Source organism: Hyperolius riggenbachi, chromosome 11, assembly GCF_040937935.1.
Source record: "Hyperolius riggenbachi isolate aHypRig1 chromosome 11, aHypRig1.pri, whole genome shotgun sequence".
NCBI classification, from domain to species: domain Eukaryota; kingdom Metazoa; phylum Chordata; class Amphibia; order Anura; family Hyperoliidae; genus Hyperolius; species Hyperolius riggenbachi.
The window spans coordinates 169,045,519-169,065,839 of NC_090656.1; the positions used below are offsets into that span (position 1 = coordinate 169,045,519).

General features: G+C 43.6%; 1 protein-coding gene across 1 annotated transcript in view; it reads left to right on the forward strand.

The window, feature by feature from the left end:
• The window catches only part of LOC137538026 (C-signal-like), a 41,979-nt gene extending 22,405 nt beyond the window's left edge, over positions 1-19,574 (forward strand). Inside the window, exons 3-6 of the mRNA XM_068259958.1 lie at positions 5,350-5,537; positions 7,576-7,713; positions 17,486-17,596; positions 19,065-19,574. Of these exons, the coding sequence (XP_068116059.1) occupies positions 5,350-5,537; positions 7,576-7,713; positions 17,486-17,596; positions 19,065-19,178 (551 nt within the window). The 3' untranslated portion in view covers positions 19,179-19,574. The remainder of the gene's footprint in view (positions 1-5,349; positions 5,538-7,575; positions 7,714-17,485; positions 17,597-19,064) is intronic.
• The last annotated feature ends 747 nt before the right edge of the window (positions 19,575-20,321 follow it).

The window sequence follows — 20,321 nt, forward strand, 5'->3', positions numbered from 1 at the left end:
TGGACAAACATGTTTTTGGTTAAAAAAAAACCATTCAGTGTATATTTATTGGTTTGGGTAAAAGTTATAGCGTTTACAAACTATGGTGCAAAAAGTGAATTTTCCCATTTTCAAGCATCTCTCTCATTTCTGAGCACCTGTCAGGTTTCATGAGGTGCTAGAATTCCAGGATAGTATAAATACCCCCCAAATGACCCCATTTTGGAAAGAAGACACCCCAAAGTATTCACTAAGAGGCATGGTGAGTTCATAGAAGATTTTATCTTTTGTCACAAGTTAGCGGAAAATGACACTTTGTGACACAAAAAATAAATTAAAAAAAGTTTCCATTTCTGCTAACTGGTGACAACAAAAAATGAAATCTGCCACGGACTCACCATGCCCCTCTCTGAATACCTTGAAGTGTCTAGTTTCCAAAATGGGGTCATTTGTGGGGTGTGTTTACTGTCCTGGCATTTTGGGGGGTGCTAAATTGTAAGCACCCCTGTAAAGCCTAAAGGTGCTCATAGGACTTTGGGCCCCTTAGCGCACCTAGGCTGCAAAAGAAATGTCACACATGTGGTATCGCCTTGCTCAGGAGAAATAGTATAATGTGTTTTGGGGTGTATTTTTACACATACCCATGATGGGTGGGAGAAATATCTCTGTAAATGAGATTTCTTTTGATTTTTTTACACACAATTGTCCATTTACAGAGATATTTCTCCCACCCAGCATGGGTATGTGTAAAAATACACCCCAAAACACATTATTCTACTTCTCCTGAGTACGGCGATACCACATGTGTGACACTTTTTTGCACCCTAACTGCGCTAAGGGGCCCAAAGTCCTATGAGTACCTTTAGGATTTTCACAGGTCATTTTAAGGCATTTATTTTCTAGACTACTCCTCACGGTTTAGGGCCCCTAAAATGCCAGGACAGTATAGGAACCCTACAAGTGACCCCATTTTAGAAAGAAGACACCCCAAGGTATTCTGTTAGTAGTATGGGGAGTTCATAGAAGATTTCATTTTTTTTTTCACAAGTTAGCGGAAATTGATTTTTATTGTTTTTTTCACAAAGTGTCATTTTCCACTAACTTGTGACAAAAAATAAAATCTTCTATGAATTCCACATACACCTAATTGAATACCTTGGGGTGTCTTCTTTCTAAAATGGGGTCACTTGTGGGGTTCCTATAATGCCCTGGCATTTTAGGGGCCCTAAACCGTGAGGAGTAGTCTAGAAACCAAATGCCTCAAAATTACCTGTGAAATTCTAAAGGTACTCATAGGACGTTGGGCCTCTTAGCGCACCTAGGTTGCAAAAAAGTGTCACACATGTGGTATCGCCGTACTCAGGAGAAGTAGTATAATGTGTTTTGGGGTGTATTTTTACACATACCCATGCTGGGTGGGAGAAATATCTCTGTAAATTAAAATGTTTTGATTTTTTTTACACACAATTGTCCCTTTACAGAGATATTTCTCCCACCCAGCATGGGTATGTGTAAAAATACACCCCAAAACACATTATACTACTTCTCCTGAGTACGGCGATATCACATGTGTGACACTTTTTTGCAGCCTAGGTGCGCTAAGGGGCCCAACGTTCTATTCACAGGTCATTTTGAGGCATTTGGTTTCTAGACTACTCCTTACGGTTTAGGGCCCCTAAAATGCCAGGGCAGTATAGAAACCCCACAAGTGACCCCATTTTAGAAAGAAGACACTCCAAGGTATTCCGTTAGGTGTATGGTGAGTTCATAGAAGATTTTATTTTTTGTCACAAGTTAGTGGAAAATGACACTTTGTGAAAAAAAACAATACAAATCAATTTCCGCTAACTTTTGACAAAAAATAAAATCTTCTATGAACTCGTCATACACCTAACAGAATACCTTGGGGTGTCTTCTTTCTAAAATGGGGTCACTTGTGGGGTTCCTATACTGCCCTGGCATTTTAGGGGCCCAAAACCACGAGGAGTAGTCTGGAAACCTAATGCCTCAAAATGACTGTTCAGGGGTATAAGCATCTGCAAATTTTGATGACAGGTGGTCTATGAGGGGCCGAATTTTGTGGAACCGGTCATAAGCAGGGTGGCTTCTTAGATGACAGGTTGTATTGGCACTGAAGTGCAGGAATGTTCTCAAATCGTGACCTGGACATGGCAATTAAGTCGTACCAGCAGTGATCAGAAAAAAAATTTCTGTCACTGCGGTGGGGCGGGTGAGGGTTTGGCCGGGTGATCAGAAGCCTGCAGGGGGCATATTAGGGCCTGATCTGATGGGTAGCAGTGACAGGGGGTGACGGGGTGGTTGATAGGTGATCAGTAGGTGATTACAGAGGAGAATATATGCAAGCAATGCACTGGCGAGTTGATCAGAGGGGGTCTGGGGGGCTAATTGAGGGTGTGGGCGGGTGATTGGGTGCCCGCAAGGGGCAGATTAGTGTCTGATCTGATGGGTAGCAGTGACAGTTGGTGACGGGGTGATTGATGGGTGATCAGTGGATGATTAGAGGGGAGAACAGATGTAAACAATGCACTTTCGGAGGTGATCTGAGGGTGGGTCTGCACGCAATCTGAGGGTGTGGGTGGGTGATCAGGTGCCCACAAAAGGCAGGTTAGGGTCTGATCTGATGGGTGGCAGTGACAGGTGGTGACAGGGGGTGATTGATGGGTGATTGACAGGTGATCAGTGGGTGATTATAGGGAAGAATAGATGTATACAGTACACAGGGGGGAGGGTCTAGGGAGGATCTGAGGGTGTGGGGGGGGGGGGTGTTCAGGAGCCCCCAGGGGGCAGTTTAGGACCTAATCTAAAAAATAGTGTTGAGATAGTGACAGGGAGTGATTAATGGGTGATTAGGGGGGTGATTGGGTGCAAACAGGTGTCTGAGGGGTGGGCAGGGGGGGTCTGATGGGTGCAGTGGGTGATCAGGGGGCAGGATCAGTGTGCTTGGGTACTTACTAGGCAACCTGCCCTGGTGGTCCCTCAATCACTGGGACCACCAGGGCAGGAGGCAGCCTGTATAATACGCTTTGTATACATTACAAAGCGTATTATCCGCTTTGCATGCGGCAGATCGGGGGTTAACAACCCGCCGCCGCTGCTAATTGGCTGGAGGGTTGACGTCGCGGGTGGGCACATCCAGCGTGCGATCCCCGGCCAGCTAGTCCGCAACGAGCCGCCGCCGATCGGCGTATTGCGGTCGTTGCGGGCTCCACTTTCCAGTAAAATATATATAGATCTATATATATATATATATATATATATATATATATATAGATCTATATACATATATAGATCTATATATATATATATATAGATCTATATATATATATATAGATCTATATATATATATATATAGATCTATATATAGATATATATATATATCTATATATAGGTGGTTGGGAGGGGATCAAGGGATACATGGGGGGGAGATCTGGATTTTTTGACACTAAAATCGCACAGCCTGTCACGGCTGCAGGCTGTGCGTCTCTCCCTGTCACACAAGATCCACAGTGACAGGGAGAGGGAGGCGGAGAGGGAGGCGGAACGGCAACTATGTTGCCTTTCGGAGGGTGATCGCTGTGATTGGCTCACAGCGATCACACGGCAGGGAGCCAATCAGTGACGGCTCCTGCCGATACCCGGAAGCCTTAGCTGTCATAAGACAGCTAAGTGCAGCCGGTTCGGTGCGCGCGATCGCGGCGGGGAGCGGCGGCGCCGGTGATAGAGATCTACGCCCTGCCAGCCAGGAGCCCATCAAAACAGGGCGTAGATCTCTATCACCTCGGTCCTTAAGTGGTTAAAGAAAGAATGCTAGTGGATTAAATTGTGCTTTGTATCAACCTTTAAATTTCACAATTACAAATGGGCAGTGGTCTAGTTTTTACCCCACCTCCCTAGGCTTCACTACCAGTACTGCAACTGGTATGTTGCACTCCAAGTTTTGAGAATTTTTCCGAAACCGAGTGGCAGTGCTGGAATGCTGAACCAGCAATTCAGGCTAAATCAAATGTGCAAGGTAACAATAATCCTGAAAACTCAACCCACTGGGACCTGATGAACGCAATGGCACTCGTAAACTCCTGTACTACTATGCTCAGTGTTAACCTTTTCCAATCCTGTTTCTGGATCACCCATGAAACTAATCCCCCCCCCCCCCCCGCCTTTCTTTTTTCCAGTGTGTGCGCGGGGGGAAAGGGGGGATAAGGGCAAAGGGCAATCTAGTGAGTGTTGCAGCGGCAGGGATTCAGAGGGTCTCTAACTCCTCACACTAGAGCAAGGCGGCAACACAGCATCAGGGGTAGGAGGTGGGGCCGGTGACAACTTGCAATCTGCAGCTCCACCCCATCACAGGCTAGGGTAATTGCATAACTACGTTGTGCAGCATGGTGTTAGAATGGATCAAAGTGTAGAATTTTGTCTGACACTTTGCTCCGCATCTGGTGAGGTCCTGCTGGACCAGATCCGGCAGCGGTGCCCCTAGTGACAAGCCCACATAATATTTAAATGACATGGTGCAGCGCCAAAAATGGGGCTAGCGGCACATTTGATATAAAGCAGGGGTCCTCAAACTTTTTTTGTCAAGGGCCGGATCAAAATATTTCAGACTGCTGGGGGGCCAGAGTATACATAAAATGATGTAGAAAAACATTACATTGAACCAAGGTATTGCAGACAGCACCTACTAATGTCTTAGTATGTTCAGATAGTATGCCCCCCCTCCCCCCATCTCAGCATGTGCAGTTATTATGCCACCAACACAGCAAGTGCAGATAATTGTGACCCTAGCATAGCAAGTCATATGTGAGCCCTAATGTCATCCCCCCTCCCTCCAAAACTACCCCATCTCCAGTAATTGCATGAACTACAAATTATCCACCCCTACACATGGCTCTGGGCACACACATTCATGCGGTTCCTAATGAAGTGTTTGTGCACCAGACAGTGAAGCATGCCTAGGATTGGAAGCCAGCGAATGACTGCTTTTTGGCTTCCATGTGGAAGGGCAGTGCCAACTCTGCTATTCTATATTCACCAATATTTAAAGATGCAGCAGGCCACATATATGTAGTACATTTTGTGTGTGAAGGGCCGGTAAAAAAGCCTCAGGGGGCCGCATTCAGCCTGCGGGTCTTAGTTTGAGGACCACTGATATAAAGGGACATTGTGCTGGATTTTAGTAAGCAAAAGCGCCACCTGGCGGCAGACATTTTACCTCTGACAGTGGATGTATAGTTCACCATAGGATTGGAAAGGGTTAAATCCTTGCATGAATGAGAAAGCTTGTGCATTTTATTCATAATGCTAATTTACATCTGATAATGTTTCCATTTGTGTCTTTTTGCCGCACTGCAGATACTACAGATGCTGCAAGTGTCAAAGCTTCTGTGAAGGAGGTGGAGAAGCATTTAAATGGACAGCGTCTTGATGTTTTGATTAACAATGCTGGAGCTTTCAACCACAACAGCCTGGAGACGCAGACCGCTGAGGATATGATGTGCATCTATAATATAAATGTAGTCGGACCAATGTTGGTGTCCCAGGTAGAGGACCAATTTACGTAGCTCTGTACACCAAACTTTTTCTCATTACTTATAAATCAAGTAATAATCAGAATAAACTTGCCTCTGGGCCATGTATGATTCCGTTTGCAGCCTCTAGTAGCCAGAACTATGCACTTTTTTTTTTTAAATTGTGTCAGTGCTCTCCTTAATAATACATTTAAATTTGAAATCTGTGACCAAAAGAAATCCCTTCACACAAAGCAACGGAGAAGCTATATGCAGTTCTATTTGCGCACTGGAAAAAAGCAATGTTTGCTCTGGTCATCTAGGTGCGTGTGACTCGTTAAAGGTTTATTAAACACACAGCCCATATGCAATTAACTTTCTCCTAGGTAGTATTTTTACACCTTTTAAATAAAATGCTTTTGAAACCACCAAGCAAAAAAATACTAAGAATAATTTTGATCGTGGTCTACTTTTGGGTACTTTTTCAATTGCAAAGTGCTGAAAAGTTATTTTAAAGAGAAGGTGGGCATCACGGTAGCGTAGTGTTTGGCACACTTGACTTGCAGTGCTGGGTCCTCGATTCTAATCCCAGCTAAGGCACTATCTGCATGGAGTTTGTACGTTTCTACATTGGTTTCCTCCCACATTCCAAAAACATACAGATAAGTTACTTGGCTTCTACCTAAAAATTGGCCCTAGACTATGATACATACACTACATACATACATAGACATATGACTATGATAGGGATTAGATTGTGAGCCCCTCAGAGGGACAGTTAGTAACACAACTATATACTCTGTACAGCGCTGCAGAATATATTGGTGCTATATAAATAATAATAAGTTGAAAAAGTATCTCTTAGAAGAAAACCCAGGAGAAAAAGTTAATTGCATATGGGCCCTGGTAATAAGACGCTTGCAGAGTGCGAGGTTCTTATCACCTGATATCACTCAGGATTTACCAGAAAATTCAATCTCTTGCTTCACCTGAGCAACGTCTGAGTGTTCAACCACTGTCGGAATATGTCAGGAGTTCCTCAACTAAATACGCATCCATCAGGAATTATTAAGTCCTGCAAAACGCCAAGGGAGGCAGTAAGAGCCGCAGGTGTGTAACAATAAAACAATCTGCATCTCAGGACTTCCACCTATGTAGGTAAATCAGTCTGCAATTAAGGACTACCACCAATGTTGGTAAATCAGTCTGCAACTCAGGACTGCCACCTATGTAGGTAAAGCAGTCTGCAACTCAGGATTGCCACCTATGTAGGTAAAGCAGTCTGCAACTCAGAACTGCCACCTATGTAGGTAAAGCAGTCTGCAACTCAGAACTGCCACCTATGTAGGTAAATCAGTCTGCAACTCAGAACTGCCACCTATGTAGGTAAATCAGTCTGCAACTCAGGATTGCCACCTATGTAGGTAAATCAGTCTGCAACTCAGGACTGCCAGCAATGTAGGTAAATCAGTCTGCAACTCAGGACTGCCACCCATGTAGGTAAAGCAATCTGCAAGTCAGGAGTTGCAGGAGTAAATCAAGCTGCTACTCTCTTGGACTTTGGTTTAACTAGTAATACCTGCATGCCCACGGCTCTTTTAGTAGTTCAAGGACAAAGCAGGTCATTTGGGAGCTTAGTGTCACCTGGTAAAAAAGGCGCCTCATAGATCGCAATGTTATTTGCGGTGATAACGGCACCCAAATTACCCCTTATTCCTGTATATTGGTATGTAGGCCTGCCCTCCTAGTGATGTCACAGCTTAGGCTATTTAGCTATGAGCAGTTCACCTCTAATTCTGGGAGACAAGGTATTATTTCTGTTGGCTTTGCAACGCACAGTAAACAAACATTCTGCAGTGATGTCACCATGTTTGATACATTTCAGAATGTAAATCAGGGAGCGGAAAGGGTGACTAAAGATTTTACAATGTCAAACACTTACTGACTACATAATTTATACATTAATATTGTAAAGAAGAAAGAAATCAATTTTATTATTGACGTTATTTTCACTACAATTCTTCTTTAATATGTTTCATGTATTTAGTTGTATTGTTGTCTACTTACTTAGGCATACCACCCACTAATAAAAAGAGAGAAAGGTTCAGGAAAGGCAGCCATTGTCCACATCTCTGCTTTACTTGGTTCTCTGGAAGAAGTTCCCGAATTGTTCAGTGGATTTCCTGTTATTTCTTACCGCTGCAGTAAGGTAGGAAAGGAAGTGTTATGGGGACATGGTAACTGTATTTCTTTTATCACAATCCTGATGTGAGCATTCAGGGCCGGTTCTCTTATGAAGCAAGGTGAAACATTTGCATCAGGCGCAGAGATTTTAGGAGCAGCATTTTTGTACTATGTGTACCTTCCTGAGGAGGAATGGAGTGGCTGAGGATGAGCAGTTTGTTTGTCACAGACTCACAGCCAGCCAGTGTGCTATTGTGTTGAGCAGCAGCATGTCACGTGAGATCATTAAATAAGCAGAGTAAACTGTCAGGTGCTGTGCAATCATTAGGGTGGGGGTGGGGGGCGCCTCCTCACAAGTTTGCCTCAGGCAGCAAAAAGTCTGTGAGCATTTTATACACTTATAAATATGAGAGGGGGTGACTTGACACCTTAAAAAGAAGGCACAGAGACAACAGGAGCCCACATAGCGCAATATGCCACAATAAGTGCGCTAAAGAAATAATAAATTACTCACAAAGGTAGGTTGCATGAGGGGCAACCAACCACGTGATGCAGGTGGAGAGGCACAAACTGGACTCCATTTGGTTGTCCAGAGAAACCTAGACGTAGTCCCTCTCTTGGGAAAAATATAAGTGGCACCAGATGTGGCAGAGCACCAACACCAATCCATAGGAGGATGAAAAGCACAACTGGGGGTAAGAGACGCCAGAGGTATATAAAATTGAGTTAAAAAAATAAAAATAACAAAAATGACAGGTGGCTTACCTCAATAATGAAGACTTTATATAGCAATGAAATGTATTATGCACTGGCAAAGCAGAGTGGCCACTAACAGTCCTTTCTAGCGAAAAATCGTTAGAGTGATCAGAAATTCTGATCAGTAGAAAAATCGTTCACTACACCATAAAAGAACCGATCTTTGCTTCCTATCTATCACAACTAACAAGAAAATCTAAATTTTGGTTTGACAAAAATCTAATCGGACGACTATTTTTATAATCGTTCATAATCGATTGTGCCCATCAACTGAGATTATTTACAACCAATCCGATCGGAATTTCTGATCGTCTCTAATGATTTTTCGATAGAAATTAGACAGTTAGTGGCCACCTTAAGCCCACATCCTCAGACCAATTGTAGTGCCACAGGAATCTGTTAAGCTGAACAATAAGCGCTTCTCTTTATGCGTGCGTGCGTGTGTGTGTGTGCGTGTGTGTGTGTGCGTGCGTGTGTGTGCGTGCGTGCGTGTGTGTGTGAGTGTGTGTGTGTGCGTGTGTGTGTGTGTGTGTGTGTGTGTGAGTGTGTGTGTGTGTGTGTGCGTGTGTGTGTGTGTGCGTGTGTGTGTGTGTGTGTGTGTGTGCGTGTGTGTGTGTGTGTGTGTATGTATGTGTGTGTGTGTGTGCGTGCGTGTGTGTGTGTGTATGTATGTGTGTGTGTGTGTGTGTGTGTGTGTGTGCGTGCGTGTGCGTGTGTGCGTGTGTGTGTGTATGTATGTGTGTGTGTGTGTGTGTGTGTGTGTGTGTGTGCGTGCGTGCGTGTGTGTGTGTGTGTGTGTGTGTGTGTGTGTGAGTGTGTGTGTGTGTGTGCGTGTGTGTGCGTGTGTGTGTGTGTGCGTGTGTTGAAGAATGGGGCGGGCAGAGTGAGCCTTGTAGTTGTTTTATGGAGCTGTGGCAAGCATGATGGCTGCACCTGTTATGTATGGAGTCATGATGGCTGGCTGCATATGTTATATATGGGGTCATAGGTGTCACTTGTTATATATCAAGTCATGATGGCTGGCTACACATGTTATATATGGTGTAATGGGTGGCTGCACTTGTTATGTATGGGGTCATGATTGTTGTATGTGTTATATATTATTATTATTATCATTGATTTATAAAGTGGCAACCTGTTCCATGGTACTGTACAAAGTAAAATATATGGTGTCATGATGGCAGCACTTGTTATATATGGGGTCATGGGTGGCTGCTAGGGATGATTACTTCTTAGTTTATGCAAATTTATGTACATTTTATGCAAATATATGCAGCTTGAAAATGGACCAATCAACTTAAAGCGAGGTAATGCTTGGTGTACAGAGGCGCCAGAGTAGAATAAAAACGTTTAAAAACCGTCTAAAAGAGGGGGATGTTCAGGTGGACTTACCTCCCTCAAAAATATAAAACTCAATTGAGTCACAATATATCAATACAAAAATATTTTATTGAACTCCACTTAGTGCAACGCGTTTCACAGGTGTGGTCCTGCTTCATCAGGCAAACAGGAGTATAACTCAATGGGTCTAGATGCAGAAGTGAGCGCCTGTGAGCGCTAGATGCAGAAGTGAGTGACAGAGGCGCTCACTTCTGCATCTAGACCCATTGAGTTATACTCCTGTTTGCCTGATGAAGCAGGACCACACCTGCGAAACGCGTTGCACTAAGTGGAGTTCAATAAAATATTTTTGTATTGATATATTGTGACTCAATTGAGTTTTATATTTTTGAGGGCGGTAAGTCCACCTGAACATCCCCCTCTTTTAGACGGTTTTTAAACGTTTTTATTCTACTCTGGCGCCTCTGTACACCAAGCCTTGCTGAAATCTTGAGTCCACCCTCGGTGGAGGGGTGCTACCCCGTTTCCTATCTACAGAGAGCGACATCTTAAAAACCTGAGTGGGGTCAGGTTCTAATACTCCCCACCTGCACTTGAAGTGGTTGCCTATGGGTAACCCATGTTTGTGAGTATATCTAAATATTTAGCTTTTAACCACAATCAACTTAACAATACTACACCATATCGGGCTCTCGATTTCTCTTTGTTCTTCCAAGCATATTCCTTCCTCTACATCACACTTGGGTCACGTTAGAGCGACAGATCGATTGCAGTCCCGATATGGAGTTTATAGAAGACCGAGCCACACACAGAAACTGCCTTCTGGCACAGTTCAAAACACACACATCTGTTGATACTACCGATACCCCTGCTGAACCGGACAACAACCCAGCAATCCCGAATATCGACTTAAAACCTTTATTTAAAGAACTAGAAACTGCTCTAAAAGACAAATTCTTTAACTTGGCCGACATTGCCATGCAACAGACATATATTGAAGAAAAAATATCACCGGATGGCATCAGAATCAAAACTCTCTCCAACTTTCCCAAAGACCTTGTGTACAGTGACGAGTGGTACATTTACTTAGAGGTGTGCACAGGGGGGATGATGGAGAAAATTATTGCTAAAAGAAAGACCATTGTTGCTGGCTTACAGCCTACCATCAATAGCCTCAAACTTACTATTGCCCTTCACTCAAAAAGCAAGCAATACCCAGCACTCATGTCCAACCTTGTATCCAAAATAAAAAAATTTGAAATTGAAACAATAGACACAAAACTTAAGAAATTGAATCGAGATAGGCTGGCCTATGCAGAGCATAGAGAAAGGGAAAGAAAATCCAGGTTCCCTCCAGCCTATCCGACACCTTCACCAGCACCCCCTGCACCTTCACGTCCGCCACCTCTTATGAGTCTTTCAGTCTCGGTACCCCAATTACGGATTTTCCCACCCTACCCACCTCCACATCCAGTACCACCACCCACATTCCCACCACCCACACAGGCACCAACCACACCAATTCCGCCCCCACCCTCTTACAATCCCCCTAGGTTTAGTTTTGCCCACACCACTATGTTGGAAAAAACGCTTTTCAAAAAAGCGCCTATGGTAGACGTCCCCACACTGTCCATCAATAATATTTTGCCCTCTGCGGCTCCAACTATCTCAATTCAAGATCAGACTCCACCTCCAACCAACCCACTTGTGGCCAAAGCCAAACCTCCAAGGAACACCAAAACCAAAAGTAAAAAAACAGCGGGCCTAAAGCCCACAAAAACTATTTTCAAAATCAATGAACTCCCTATGTACAAATTTCTCAATGGCGCCCCCCCAGATTCTCTCTCCCAAGGTCACAAACCTACTGGTGGAGCAGAAACCTGCAACACTCCTCAAGTCCCACATTCAAAGCCCCCAGATGATTTAAGAGCCTCCCAACTGAGCATTTACGATTCACAAACACAAGCCCAGGACAATATGTCCTCTCCCCCACCAGTTGTTCTTGGCCCCAACACTCCTGTAGTGGATACACATCTTGGGGCTGACATCACTAACAATCAGCTCAATGCAATTCATGAGACCAGTAACACCTCCGGGGGGGACGGGAATCTTGATACAACCATCACAGCCACGGCCTCTTTTTTAGACCTTCCCTCTACCCTCTCCCAGAACTCCCTACTGCTCCCCATGCCCAGCCCCACAGGCAACAGGGTCCTCTTGAAACCAAGGTTTACCCTGAAACGCCCCCCCCCCCCCCCCCAAGCCCAGAAAGAGAGGACGCAGAGGAAAAAGGAGAAAAGAGAAACTGATTCTGAACTCAGATAACCCAGGCAATAATATGAAATCTATATTCAATCTGTCTACCCACATTCTCACCTCACATGAAACTTAAATACTCCAGAAGGGTTTGTCTTTCTGTCCCACCAACAATTCAAGCATGTCAGAACTTTTTTCAGACTTGAATGCCTATATACGGAAACTGACATTAAAGCGGCATTTTGCTATAAAAAAACAACCTGTTCTTGATCCCGATACAGCCCTTATCATCACCAACAATGAGAACATACCTACCTGTACCCTAGTCCAAGGTGAACTAGCCCTAGAGAAATATATCACTACTCAACTGAAAGGAAAGTCTAGATTTTATCCCACAGCATCCAAAGGCAACTTCATCTCTACATTTTATTCTCTGGTACTTGAGGATCTACAAAAACTGGACCTTGAAACACCAATCCATACTTCCAACCTTAATCGCTCAGAAAACAGAGCCCTTAAAACCCTCCAAAACAATCATGACATAATCATCAAACCAGCAGACAAGGGCGGAGGAGTGGTCCTGCTCAATAAATCTGATTACCTAGAAGAATCATTTAGACTACTCAACAATACCGACCATTACACACCCCTCGACTATGACCCTACCCTGGAATATAACAACAAACTAAAAACTTTCATCAATACAGCATATCTCAACGGCATTTTAACCAAAAACGAAAGAGCATTTATCATAAACCAACACCCCAAGATACCGTTTTTCTATTACTTACCTAAAATCCACAAAACACTCAACAAAGCACCAGGTCGACCGATCATCTCCGGAATAGAATCAGTCACCAGTAATTTATCTCAGTTCCTAGACAAACACCTACAAACCCACGTACAGACCCTTCCCTCATACTTAAAAGATTCACAACATCTCATCCATCTACTGAAAGATATAAACTGGCAATCAGACTACATATGGTTGACTTGCGATGTAACCTCATTATATACCAACCCCTTTGGACTTACAGCACTAGAATTCTTTTTAAAGAGCAACCCCAACATGCCAACAGCACAACAAGCCTTTTTGATAGGTTGTGCTGAGTTCATATTGAAGCACAATACTTTTGCTTTTTCAGATAAATTTTATCAACAAACAGGTACAGCTAGGGGAAGTTCTTTCGCACCCTCCTATGCCAACCTAGCAATGGGCTATTTAGAGTATTTAAAATTCACCCATAACAACCCCTTCTCCTCCAATATAATCTTCTACCGTCGATACATTGATGACCTGATATTCATTTGGCAAGGCAATCCATCACTCATAACCCAGTTTGTAGAATTTTTGAATATAAACCCAGCAGGACTACTATTCACCTTCCAATACAGCCACACTTCCATAGAATACCTCGATCTCATCCTGTTTACCGATTCAAATATCATCAAGACCAAAACACACTTCAAGAAAGTCGACGCTAATAATTACATTCATTTTGACAGTCATCACCACCGCCCCTGGACCACCAACACTCCATATAGCCAATACAGACGAATATTTCGCAACTGCACAGATAGGAAAGATTACAATGAACAATCAAAAACACTCACAGAAAAATTCAGAGAACGCCAATATCCACGTAAACTAATCAGAGATGCCAAACACAGAGCCACCATCCCCAACCCACCACCCACATCACAACCTACTCAAACAACCACCTCCTCCGCCCTCTTTCCAAGATTCATTACAAAATTCAGCTCCCAACATAAGATCATCAGAACCATACTCAAATCTCGATGGGAAATACTGCTACAGGACCCTTATCTAGTGAAAACTATTCCCAAGAATCCCACATTAACCTTTAGGAGAGCCCCCAATCTCCGAAACCTACTGGCCCCAAATAGATTAAAGAACCCTCCTTCCAACACCCCAGGACAATCTACCAATCCCTCACGCCCAGGATCTTATACCTGCAAAAAGCCCCGTTGCCAAGCTTGCACCTTCATTACACAAACAGACACTTTCCAATCATTCACAACCAATACCCAGTACACAATAAAACAGACTATAACATGCGAAACAAAGAATGTAATTTATTTAATTTCATGCCCGTGTAAGTTACAATATATCGGACGTACTACCCAGACCACCAGGAGCCGCATTGGGCAACACAAGAGAAATATAATCAACAACTATGCACTGCACAGCGTGTCTCGCCACTTTGGTACCCATCACCTCAAAAACCCCCACTTGTTCACGATCACCCTAATAGAAGCCCTACCCACCAATACCACCAATGCTTTTGAGATATTGCGGCATAGGGAGATGTACTGGATCCAAATTCTGAAGACCTTAGTACCCATGGGGTTAAATGAGGTTCTTGAGAAAATCTTCTGATCCAACCCCCCATCTAATTATATAAAATACCTGATTTTTAGTACTCACAATTTTATACTGTTTTAATGGTCCTCTCTTTTACTTTATGATCTTATCTTCTCCCATTTAATCTGTTTAATAATATTTTATATAATTTTATAATTGTCATTTTAACTTGTGTTTGTTTCTTATGTTGCTTGTATCAAATTCAGAGCTCTTAGTATCACTTTTATCCAGCATTGTACATAACCTGGGCTATCATATATACTTTCACCACTAGATAAAAGAAAAAAAAAAAAAAGACAGAGGCGCTCACTTCTGCATCTAGACCCATTGAGTTATACTCCTGTTTGCCTGATGAAGCAGGACCACACCTGCGAAACGCGTTGCACTAAGTGGAGTTCAATAAAATATTTTTGTATTGATATATTGTGACTCAATTGAGTTTTATATTTTTGAGGGAGGTAAGTCCACCTGAACATCCCCCTCTTTTAGACGGTTTTTAAACGTTTTTATTCTACTCTGGCGCCTCTGTACACCAAGCCTTGCTGAAATCTTGAGTCCACCCTCGGTGGAGGGGTGCTACCCCGTTTCCTATCTACAGAGAGCGACATCTTAAAAACCTGAGTGGGGTCAGGTTCTAATACTCCCCACCTGCACTTGAAGTGGTTGCCTATGGGTAACCCATGTTTGTGAGTATATCTAAATATTTTGCTTTTAACCACAACCAACTTAACAATACTACACCATATCGGGCTCTCGATTTCTCTTTGTTCTTCCAAGCTTAAAGCGAGGTAAGACTTGATTGTTCCAATTTCTAGTTGCATATATTTGCATAGGAAAAAAGTGTCACTAGGTGGTACTTACCTCGGGAGGGAGAAGCTTCTGTATCCTAACCAGAGGGGATCCAGTGGTGGCTCCCCCGAAAATTCCCTTGTAGTTCCCTTGGCTTTCTGTTCGGGCTCCGGCACTAAAAGCTCACAGCTGTCTGCGCCTGCGCAGTAGAGAGGACCCGATCCGGCTTGGCTATTTCCGCCAGTGGCCGAACGGAACTCTGCTCATGTGCACAAGTGCACCGCTGTAAGAGTTGTTGTTTACATTTTGGGAACTTGGCAGCGCTAGAACGGAGGGATGGAAAGGTACTGGGGAAGCCTTATTAGGATCCAGAGGCAAGTTTTCTTTGAGCAGCAAATGAACAATCAAATCTTCTTGTGTAGAATGTGTTCGTACATTTTCCCTGGGGGAAAAGGGGAAAGATGTGGGCAAGTGTGTCACTAGCTGAGTGATGATAGTAGGAGGAATGCTTGACTCGTAGCTGAAAGCTGATCTTCTGGCTCGGAAGATGGGAAAAAATGGGTGTGTGTGTGGTTGGGGGATGGGGGGGGGGGGTATCATATTTACCACTCACTGTACAGGAAATCAGGAAATTGGTAATAGTTATGGAAATCTAAACTAGGTGTTTTGGTAGGTTAATAGTAAGACTACTGTTAGCTCAATTTCATCGGAGGCAGCTACAAGATGATATAGCAGAATCCAGATCTGCAACCCAGGTTAAATTTCTCCCCCTTCCAAGTGAATACTCTCTCTCCAGCTGGGAGACACAGAACCACAAACACTCAAGTTGGTGGAACAGCATCTAAAATCTTTATTTACAACTGAATCTTATATACACACTGATGATAGGGGAAAACCAGATTGAACCAGAGTGACCATGTGAATTATTTGAGACAATAGTACACAGGGTCGGACTGGGACACTAAGGGCCCACCAAGGAAGTTTCAGCCTGGAGTCACCAGAAAATCGTAATATGGGCAGCAGACACCTGAAAATCGTAATATGGGCAGCAGACACCTGAAAATCGTAATGTGGGCAGCAGACACCTGAAAATCACAATGTGGGCAGCACGCACCAGAAAATCGCAATGTGGGCAGCAGACACCAGAAAATCGTAATGTGAGCAGCAGACACCAGAAAATCGTAATGTGGGCAGCAGTGACCTGAAAATCGTAATGTGAGCAGCAGACACCAGAAAATCGTAATGTGGGCAGCAGTGACCTGAAAATCGTAATGTGGGCAGATTGGTGCAAATGCAATCAGGTTGGCAGCGGGCAAAGATCGGCAGGGTGGGGCGGAAGCCACCCCCCTCCCTCACCTAGGGGCCCCCCCTCCAGAATTGCAGCCAGCGGCAGTACCTGGGAAAGATTCGCTTACCAGCATGACGGAGATCCGTAGCTCTGCGTGCCGCTGGCAGGTCTGTCTACTGAACTGACTGTCCAATCACGCTCTCGCAGTACTTCCTGCGAGAGCGTGATTGGACAGTCAGTTCAGGAGACAGAGACAGACCAGCCAGCGGCACGCAGAGCTAGGGATCTCCGTCATGCCGTTAAGTGATTCTTCCCCGGTGCTGCCGCTGGCTGCAATTCTGGAGGGGGGGGGGAACCGCGGAAGGGGGGCCCCTCGGTGAGGGAGGGGGGGGAGGCTTCCGCCCCTCCCCGTCGATCTGTGCACAATGTCCCCCCTTCCTGCGCTTAGCCCCCCTCCTTTTTAGCACTGGGGCCCCCAGGAGGGGGGACGGTCGGGGCCCACCGATGGGACCATCGGTGGTTCGGTGGGCCTGTCTGAGGCTGATAGTACAGACAGCTTAGACAATAGGGTTTGTTTTTCTGTACACAATGGCAGAGGTAGACTTTGTTACATGTGTTAATTTTCAACACCCCAGGTCCTGCTAAATCTTCAGATCCCTATTAAAGAGCTTTTATGGTAATATACCAAGTGGGTATTCAAATACAGGTTTGTCTCCTGTATGGCACAAGAGTGTGTTTCTGGCCACACAAGAGACAAAATGAAAATTTGATGTGCTGTATATCTTTTATTTTAATACCAGGGTGGTTCGAGTAGCACATTAATAAATCCTTTCAACTACTATAGGCATGTTTCACAGTTTAAATTCACATCAGGTACACTTTAAAATTTAGCTCAGGGCTTGTGTGATTTGAGGGCAGCTTTGTACGCATCGCCTACTGTATGTCTGATATGTCTCTTTCCTGACTGTGATCTATCCTTAGGCTGCTTTAAACATGCTCTCAAGATGCCAATATGTTGGGTACAAGGAAGACGGTATCATTACTATTGCTATACATCCAGGCTGGGTGAAGACAGACATGGGAGGCGATCAGGTAAATGAAATAATGTCTTGCCAAGGCAATGAATTTCCGATTTCAACTGATTAATTAAAAAAAAGGTTGTTTGAGATCAAAACTACAACAATGGGGAGTTAGCGTCTTTGCCTGCAGCCAAAGGAGAGATTGGCCAGTACATTTATTTAAAATCTAAACTTTATCTAGGGAAAAATTTATATATATATATATATATATATATATATATATATATATATATATAAAATGATGTGCTTTTTATTAAAACACAAAATAATGCAAAAAGAATCCGAGATATGCAAGGAAGAAAAGTATTTGCTGAACATTAATGTCATATAAGTAGCAGGACAGCACTGTACGCAAGTTGAACCAATGGTAGCGTACCTTTGTATCTGTGCTATTGGCCTTTGGCTTTGTATACACAGTCGGCCAACCATAGTCCAAGACCAATTTTAGCGGGAACCATTTCGTTTATCAGAATATTTTTGGAATGTGGGGAGACCCCCAGTAACATGGGAAGATCATACTGTACGAACATCATGCAAAAACAAGAGTGCTATTCTATGCCCTGTGAAAGATGTAGAGGTTGCAACTGCACTGAGGCCCACTAAGGGCCCTTCTTCAGTCACTGTATTAGATCTTCAGTGGTAAATGATCACCTCTGCACATGCTTTGAGTGATGGTAATCCTCAAATATTTCTCCTCCTTTGCATAAATCTCTCTATCATCGTTTCTGTTCTTGGCAGGTTTTGGTGCTCCATGTCAATAGTTGTGTATAAAGTGCCCAGTTTAACTTAACTAGGGTTTCTAGCTCCCTGTAGTTCTTATGGCCCCTCGCTGTCGTTCAGGTCCAATTCATTCAGCGGCTGTCTCTTATGAAAGCTGCATGTGTGACCCCGGACAACGCGCCTCCTCTTGGCTTGGACCCTTCTGCGCTTTGTGCAGTTCATAAAAATTGCAACTGCATACGTGCCAAACACTACCAGCCAGGGGAGGGTGATCAAGTAGGCATGGGGCGAGGCCAAGCATGCTCACTAGCCTGTGACTGGCTCAGTCAACCAACTTTCAGAGGGGTACAGCTGCTGAAAGGATTAGAACAGAACAACAGCGAGGGACCTGAAGGACTACAGGGGGCTGTAAGAAGCCCCAGGTATACTGGCCATCTCAGGGCCTGTCTCCACTAGTCAGTTTTTCTGCACATTTTCTGCACAGGAAAACTGCAACCAATGTTAATAAATGGGCTAGTTCACACTTGAATGCATTTTTCACATGCAGAAAAACAATTAACAGCAATGCAAAAACTGTCAGACAACTCATGCAGAAAAACTGACGAGTGGCGACAGATCCTAAATTACACTATGTACAACTTGCTCTGAGGCCCATTGTTAAAATGCTACTGAAGATGTCTACATTGTAAAGGTAAATAACAACAATAATTTATTCATGTGCAACATATTTATGTGCAAAATATGTGTATCTTTTAATATAGGCAACACTCACAAAGGAAGAAAGTGTCGGCTGTATGATGAAAATCATCCAAACGTTGAGCGATCAACAGAGTGGCACGTTTGTGGACTGGCAAGGAAAAACCATCCCATGGTGAATCCAGTGAATAAGTTAGGGCCCATTCACACTGGACAGATCAAAAACTGATCCAAACTGACTGGGCGTCAGTTTTTGATCCGTGAGCCTCTGTTCCATTAGCACGCAGTGAATGTGACGGGTCCATTGATCTGGAAAAGTGGCTCCCCCCCAATCTTTCAGACTGTTTGGTGGAACGGGCCAAGCGGATCCGTTCCAATGGAGCAATGGGAACGGATCCTATTGATTAACATAGGATCTGTTCATATCCGTTTGGATCAGTTCCGTTACGGTTCGTTAAACGGACCATTTTTTATGCCAATGTGAACCGGGTCTTATAAAGGATTGCACCACGATTACAGAATTAAAACTGTTTGTATAGATGTTTAAGCATAATAAAATTAATACTTATAGAAAATGTATGTATTGTGTGTAATTTAAAAAAAAAACCCAAAACACAAATTTGTAAACATTTTACACAGGACTAAAGATTCTAAATGATTGCATCAGAACAAGCTGTCATGGGCCCATATGCAATTCACTTTTTCTCCTTAGTTTTCTCCAAGTTTATATTTCACACCTTGTCAATGAAATGTCTGTTAAACCCCGAAAAAGCAAGAAAATACACAAAAACAATTTGATAGTACTTTTTCTAAAACTTTTGGTATTTTTTTAATTGTGAAATACTGAAAAAATTTGCAGAGAAGATGAAAAATTATCACTTAGGAGAAAACGTAGAAGAAAAAGTGAATTGCATATGGGCCCTTATCTCTCAAGGAAGCAGAAATGAGTGCGTTATTCCGTGTGTCCTCTCTTTTTTGGTATGATTTTGGTTATGATGGTAAAGAGAAGTGGTCTTCAGACTTGCCTTTGGATATCTATCTTGTACAATGATTTTATATACTATTATTATTATATAGTGCCCACATCATCCATAGCGCTTCTAATACCTACCATAGTCATACGTCCATTGCAGTCTAGGGCCAATATAGGGGAAAGCCAACTTATCTGCATGTTTTTGGGATGTGGGAGGAAACCAGAGTGCCCGGAGAAAAGCCAAGCAGACATGGGGGGAACATACAAACTATGTGCAGATAGTGGCCTGGCTGAGATTCAAACCAAGAACCCAAGGAGAGCTTGCTATCCACTATGCCACCAGTGTGCC